The 7366-nt window shown below is 48.4% G+C and overlaps 1 protein-coding gene across 1 annotated transcript; it reads right to left on the reverse strand.

Annotated features, from left to right (window-relative positions):
• Window positions 1–490: 490 nt before the first annotated feature.
• Window positions 491–2316, reverse strand: LOC125897837 (integumentary mucin A.1-like). The gene is made up of 5 exons (XM_049591293.1): window positions 2119–2316; window positions 1781–2027; window positions 1292–1485; window positions 796–984; window positions 491–580 (listed from the first exon to the last, which is right to left on the reverse strand). Exons 1-5 carry the CDS (start codon window positions 2314–2316, stop codon window positions 491–493), a joined length of 918 nt encoding a protein of 305 aa, XP_049447250.1.
• Between the last annotated feature and the right edge of the window lie 5050 nt (window positions 2317–7366).

A 7366-nucleotide genomic window follows, 5' to 3' on the forward strand; every position in this document is an offset into this window, starting at 1 on the left:
TCCGTGGACTCTGGCGTCGTGACAGCCTCAGTGGGCTCTGGCGTTGTGACAGCCTCAGTGGGCTCTGGTGTCGTGACAGCCTCAGTGGGCTCTGGCGTCGTGACAGCCTCAGTGGGCTCTAGTGTCGTGACAGCCTAAGTGGGCTCTGGCGTTGTGACAGCCTCCATGGGCTCTAGTGTCAAGACAGCCTAAGTGGGCTCTGGCGTCGTGACAGCCTCAGTGGGCTCTAGTGTCAAGACAGCCTAAGTGGGCTCTGGCGTCGTGACAGCCTCCGTGGGCTCTAGTGTCATGACAACCCAAGTGGGCTCTGGCGTCGTGACAGCCTCAGTGGGCTCTGGTGTCTCATTTGAGGTCTTAATCCTGTTATTCATTTTCAAGTGTGGAGCTGTGTGAACTGCAGCTAAACAGCGGTTTCCAAAGGACAATAGGTTTGAATTGAGAAAGACGTTATTGTCAGGCCAGTGGCTTGGGCTGGTCCTGATCCTGTTGTTCACTCATCAAGCAACAGCCGCTTCCAAACAGGAGTCCGCCTGTTGAGATTATCAGCTGAAGGCTTCTTCTTCTCCTCTTTCTTCTCATTCTGTTGGTGGGAGAAATAGAAACAAAAACAATACATCAGTACAGAAATATAAATAAAGGTCTACAATTCACCAGGATAATAATCAGGAGGCGTCTTCAGGTCAAAATCAACTGGACTTAACATCTGACATCTTATCTGGTCAGGTCTTGTCTAATCTTGTGTACTTTTTAAAAATGGTCTCACTGATTAGAATCTCCATGTGAATGCATCCTTACCTTTGAGAATATGTTGCTGAAGAAGCGGGAGAAGATGTTGCTCCTCTTTGCTTTGGTCTCATGATCATCAGTTTGATTGTCACTGACATATTCAGTAAGCTGAGACCGGTCCACAGAGCCCTGGCAAGTGCTGATCTTTTGTGTGACCTCATCGATCACAGCTTCAGCCAGAGGTGTGACCTCAGCAACCTGATGATCAGGTAGACTCAGGCAGACTCAAAGTGTCTTCGAGTTCCTGATCCTCATCCTCATTGTAGTCCTCCAGCTTAAGGGGGATGAACCTGTGGTCTTTCAGAGAAGAACTGCAGGAGGTGGTGGAGGACGTCTCTTTAGAACAAGGAGTGCTGGCTGACCTGACGGCCTCTTCAAAATGCTCTAGTGGAGCTGGGTGAATCTTTTGCCTCTGCCATCCACGGAAATATCTCCTCCACTGCAGCTTTTTCCTTGTGCCTTCAGATTGTCCTCCTGATGTTCTTAGGGATGGAGACCCTCTGACGTCCTCATCGAAATCAGTCACAATTTTGGCCAGCAGTTGGCTCTGTGGCTGAGGGATCTCAAGCACTTGCAGAGCTGATGGAAGTGAGCTGGCAGAGGTCGGGGATGGGACAATCTCCCCAATCTCTGGTGCGACATCAATATCCTCAGTGAGCAACTCAACGACCTCAGTGACCTCTGGTGTCGTGACAGCCTCTGTGGGGGTTTACTGTCATGACAGCCTCAGTGGGCTCTGGTGTCTCTGCAGAACTGCAGGAGGTGGTGGAGGACGTCTATTTAGAGCATAAAGTGTTGCTGCTGTCTTTAGTGCTACCTGTCAAGTCAGCGCTGGCTGACCTGATGGCCTCTTCAAATTCTCTAGTGGAGCTGGGTGAATCTTTTGCCCTGAAACATCTCCTCCACTACAGCTTTTTCCTTGTGCCTTTAGATTGTCCTCCCAATGTTCTTAGGGATGGAGAACTTCTCACATCATCATCAAAATCAGTCATACGTTTGGCCAGCAGTTGGCTCTGTGGCTGAGGGATCTCAACCACTTGCAGAGCTGGTGGAGAGCTGGCAGAGGGTGGAGATGGGACAATCTCCCCAGTCTCCTTTGGTGTAACATCAGTGTCCTCAGTAAGGACCTCAATGGCGCCGTGGACAGCCTCCGTGGACTCTGGCGCCGTGGACAGCCTCCGGGTGGACTCTGGCGCCGTGGACAGCCTCAGTGGGCTCGCGCGTGACAGTCTCAGTGGGCTCTAGTGTCAAGACAGCCTGCGGGCTCTGGCGCGCGGACAGCCTCCATGGGCTCTAGTGTCATGACAGCCTGGCGGGCTCTGGCGCGTGGACAGCTTCAGTGGGCTCTTGCGTCGTGACAGCCTCCGTGGGCTCTGGCGTCGTGACAGCCTCCGTGGACTCTGGCGTCGTGACAGCCTCGGTGGGCTCTGGCGTCGTGACAGCCTCGGTGGGCTCTGGCGTCGTGACAGCCTTAGTGGGCTTTGGTGTCATGACAGCCTTGGTGGGCTCTGGCGTTGTGACAGCCTCCATGGGCTCTAGTGTCGTGACAGCCTCAGTGGGCTCTGGCGTCGTGACAGTCTCAGTGGGCTCTAGTGTCAAGACAGCCTAAGTGGGCTCTGGCGTCGTGACAGCCTCCATGGGCTCTAGTGTCATGACAGCCTAAGTGGGCTCTGGCGTTGTGACAGCTTCAGTGGGCTCTGGCGTCGTGACAGCCTCCGTGGACTCTTGTGTTGCGACAGCCTCAGTGGGCTCTGGCGTCGTGACAGCCTCGGTGGGCTCTGGCGTCGTGACAGCCTCCGTGGACTCTGGCGTCGTGACAGCCTCAGTGGGCTCTGGCGTCGTGACAGCCTTAGTGGGCTTTGGTGTCATGACAGCCTTGGTGGGCTCTGGCGTTGTGACAGCCTCCATGGGCTCTAGTGTCGTGACAGCCTCAGTGGGCTCTGGCGTCGTGACAGCCTCAGTGGGCTCTAGTGTCAAGACAGCCTAAGTGGGCTCTGGCGTCGTGACAGCCTCCATGGGCTCTAGTGTCATGACAGCCTAAGTGGGCTCTGGCGTCGTGACAGCCTCAGTGGGCTCCGGTGTCATGACAGCCTAAGTGGGCTCTGGCGTCGTGACAGCCTCAGTGGGCTCTGGTGTCTCATTTGAGGTCTTAATCCTGTTATTCATTTTCAAGTGTGGAGCTGTGTGAACTGCAGCTAAACAGCGGTTTCCAAAGGACAATAGGTTTGAATTGAGAAAAGACGTTATTGTCAGGCCAGTGGCTTGGGCTGGTCCTGATCCTGTTGTTCACTCATCAAGCAACAGCCGCTTCCAAACAGGAGTCCGCCTGTTGAGATTATCAGCTGAAGGCTTCTTCTTCTCCTCTTTCTTCTCATTCTGTTGGTGGGAGAAATAGAAACAAAAACAATACATCAGTACAGAAATATAAATAAAGGTCTACAATTCACCAAAAGGATAATAATCAGGAGACGTCTTCAGGTCAAAATCAACTGGACTTAACATCTGACATCTTATCTGGTCAGGTCTTGTCTAATCTTGTGTACTTTTTAAAAATGGTCTCACTGATTAGAATCTCCATGTGAATGCATCCTTACCTTTGAGAATATGTTGCTGAAGAAGCGGGAGAAGATGTTGCTCCTCTTTGCTTTGGTCTCATGATCATCAGTTTGATTGTCACTGACATATTCAGTAAGCTGAGACCGGTCCACAGAGCCCTGGCAAGTGCTGATCTTTTGTGTGACCTCATCGATCATAGCTTCAGCCAGAGGTGTGACCTCAGCAACCTGATGATCAGGTAGACTCAGGCACATCAAAGTGTCTTCGAGTGCCTGATCCTCATCCTCATTGTAGTCCTCCAGCTTAAGGGGGATGAACCTGTGGTCTTTCAGAGAAGAACTGCAGGAGGTGGTGGAGGACGTCTCTTTAGAACAAGGAGTGCTGGCTGACCTGACGGCCTCTTCAAAATGCTCTAGTGGAGCTGGGTGAATCTTTTGCCTCTGCCATCCACGGAAACATCTCCTCCACTGCAGCTTTTTCCTTGTGCCTTCAGATTGTCCTCCCGATGGTCTTAGGGATGGAGACCCTCTGACGTCCTCATCGAAATCAGTCACAATTTTGGCCAGCAGTTGGCTCTGTGGCTGAGGGATCTCAAGCACTTGCAGAGCTGATGGAAGAGAGCTGGCAGAGGTAGGGGATGGGACAATCTCCCCAATCTCTGGTGTGACATCAATATCCTCAGTGAGCAACTCAACGACCTCAATGGACTCTGGTGTCATGACAGCTGATGTCTCTGCAATCTCAGTGGCGTCTGGTGTCTGGACAGCCTCTGTTGGCTCTGGTGTCGTGACAGCCTCTGTGGGGTTTACTGTCTTGACAGGCTCAGCGGGCTCTGGTGTTTGTGCAATCTCAGTGGCGTCTGGTGTCTGGACAGCCTCTGTTGGCTCTGGTGTCGTGACAGCCTCAGTGGGCTCTGGTGTCTGGACAGCCTCTGTTGGCTCTGGTGTCGTGACAGCCTCAGTGGGCTCTGGTGTCTGGACAGCCTCTGTTGGCTCTGGTGTCGTGACAGTCTCAGTGGGCTCTGGTGTCTGGACGACCTTTGCCTCTGTTTCCAGATCCTCTGGAAACAGGAATCTTTGGCATACTTGTGTAACCAATTCATCAATATTGTGATGAAATGGCACATTCATCTGTGAGATCTCAGAGTCAGGAGAGCAACACCAAGGAGAGGGGTATGTTGTCCAGCTCTCCTCACTGATGGTGGAATAGGGCCTGGGGCTGGTGTCCTCTTCATATTCCAGGAGATCATCATAACACATCAGCTCATCATCCTCCTCAACAGTCTCGTCGATGGGGTCGGAGACACAGGTGTTGATAGTCTCTGAGATCACTGTCATGACAGCCTCTGTGGGCTCTGGTGTCCTGACAGCCTCAGTGGGCTCTGGTGTCTGGACAGCCTCTTTTGGCTCTGGTGCCGTGACAGCCTCTGTTGGCTCTGGTGTCGTGACAGCCTCAGTGGGCTCTGGTGTTGTGACAGCCTCTGTTGGCTCTGGTGTCTGGACGACCTCTGCCTCTGTTTCCAGATCTTCTGGAAACAGGAATCTTTGGCATACTTGTGTAACCAATTCATCAATATTCTGATGAAATGGCACATTCACCTCTGAGATCTCAGAGTCAGGAGAGCAACACCAAGGAGAGGGGTATGTTGTCCAGCTCTCCTCACTGATGGTGGAATAGGGCCTGGGGCCGGTGTCCTCTTCATATTCCAGGAGATCATCACAGCACATCAGCTCATCATCCTCCTCAACAGTCTCGTCGATGGGGTCGGAGACACAGGTGTTGATAGTCTCTGAGATCACTGTCATGACAGCCTCTGTGGGCTCTGGTGTCTGGGCAATCTCAGTGGCGTCTGGTGTCCTGACAGCCTCTGTTGGCTCTGGTGTCGTGACAGTCTCAGTGGTGTTTGGTGTCTTGACAGCCTCAGTGGGCTCTGGTGTCTGGATGACCTCTGCCTCTGTTTCCAGATCCTCTGGAAACAGGAATCTTTGGCATACTTGTGTAACCAATTCATCAATATTCTGATGAAATGGCACATTCACCTCTGAGATCTCAGAGTCAGGAGAGCAACACCAAGGAGAGGGGTATGTTGTCCAGCTCTCCTCACTGATGGTGGAATAGGGCCTGGGGCCGGTGTCCTCTTCATATCCCAGGAGATCATCACAGCACATCAGCTCATCATCCTCCTCAGTCTCGTCGATGGGGTCGGAGACACAGGTGTTGATAGTCTCTGAGATCACTGTGTGCATGGAGAACGCAAGAGAGCTGGTGATGTTATCCATGTTCTCTGCTTCTTTGTCCATTGTTAGTGAAATCTGTTGGAGAAACACAAACATTGGAAAACCGTGAGCTTTGCTAGAAAATGCATTTAAAACCTTTCAGTTAAACAAAAGTAAAGCTAGCCATAGTTTCCTGTACTGAGAATTTTAAACAAGTATTCAATGTACAGTAAAGTGTGGATATCATTGTACCATGACATTAAGACAATAATGTTGATTTATGGAACCCTTTAGTCTAAATCTATAAAGCACCTTAAGTCCCGAACGTTGACTTTTTTAAAATCTTGCAAACACAAATTATCTCGTCCACACAAGACACAAGACTTGTTCCCACAAGAAAAAAAAAGAAATTATTTTTAAGGACTTTAGGAATCAATCATTAGTTCTTAATATTTCTTTTACAGTATGATATATGTCCTTATTTATCCTTTTTCTGACTGACAGTCATATAGTTTTTTAAAAATATGTACATGTGTCAAACTTGAAACAATGCATACAATAACCTGTCATAGTTCTGTTTCATGGCACTAAATACATTGCTTATACTTTGTCAAGATCAATTTGTGTGATTTTTGTATTGTATGTGTTATCCCTAATTCTTATACACCACATTTTCAGTCTGATAAATTCACCTATGGATCACATTAGACAACATTCTTACATGTAAGCAAATGTGATTGAACACATGAAAACCTGCATTTCACATGTGGCCTGTGGCTGCATACATTTAAATATTGACCTCCGTGCATTCACAGTAAGTGCACTGAGTTTACAAAATTTGATGCTGGTATATTTGTAAAAATTACTCCAAAAACCATTTTCATTTTCAAACAACAATTCAAAAGATTAGTTTTTTGTGCAGGTGAATTTAAGCTATTCAGATCACTGTTTGATCAAATATGAAGCTTTACTCTTGTTACTTTACAATAAATATGCCTCGCATTGACACAATTTATCTGGTACATTATTTAATGTGGTATCATGGCTGTAAAGTTTTCATCCTGTGTCTGTGTAAAGCCTGACAGATAAACAGACAGCACCTGCCCTCTACACTCACTCACTCACTGTTGCTGTTTCACATAAGTTCCTTCACTAAAAACACTTTTATCACCTTTTTTTAAAATCAAAATATTACATTTTACTGTTTTGAAATTGTGCAAATGAATCTCTGAACTCTGAACCAATATAATGCTTAAGTTTCTGTGAAGTACATTTACTTACCTGTCTGTGTTGCACAGTTTCAGATGAGCTGAGGTGACTGGGTTGTCTTTGGTATTAGGAGCTTTCCAAAATGTGGTTTTCTCGGTTCGAGTGAAGTGGTTTACTTTCGTGGAGAAATGTTTGTAGGCTTGTGCAGATCATTTCTCTGTCCTGTACTTACTGTTGTGACTAGTTTGCTCTGTGATGTCACAAAGGCGTCCCTATTCCAGAAGGGAACTGTGAGTGCTGTGCAGAACTGCATTCTTAAAGCACATTCTATGTGTATGTGTGTGTGTGTGTGTGTGATAGCTTCCTGACTGATTCATCTGGTAAAATGGGACCAATTTTGCTACTGGGCCCCTGTTGATGCTGACATTTCATTTCATAACACTTTATCTATGAATCTAGCAATATGTATCATGTGAAGGGTCTGCCTTGGTTGAGATTTCACTTTAGAGGTACAAATGTCATAACAAATGGGCATTTAGGTAAATTACCAAAAAACTGTTGTCACATCATCCGTTGTTTTTGGGGCCCGGTGGGGTCAG

Source organism: Epinephelus fuscoguttatus, linkage group LG12, assembly GCF_011397635.1.
Source record: "Epinephelus fuscoguttatus linkage group LG12, E.fuscoguttatus.final_Chr_v1".
Lineage (NCBI taxonomy): Eukaryota > Metazoa > Chordata > Actinopteri > Perciformes > Serranidae > Epinephelus > Epinephelus fuscoguttatus.

Bases quoted from the DNA above. Each gene is read 5' to 3' on its own strand.
- LOC125897837 (XM_049591293.1), bottom strand. From the start codon at position 2,316: ATGGAGGCTGTCACAACGCCAGAGCCCACCAAGGCTGTCATGACACCA. The intron at 2,028-2,118 runs GTCCACGCGCCA...TCTTGACACTAG, and splicing joins CGCAAGAGCCCACTGAAGCT to AGCCCACTGAGACTGTCACG. The intron at 1,486-1,780 runs GTATGACTGATT...AAACCCCCACAG, and splicing joins GAGCCAACTGCTGGCCAAAC to AGGCTGTCACGACACCAGAG.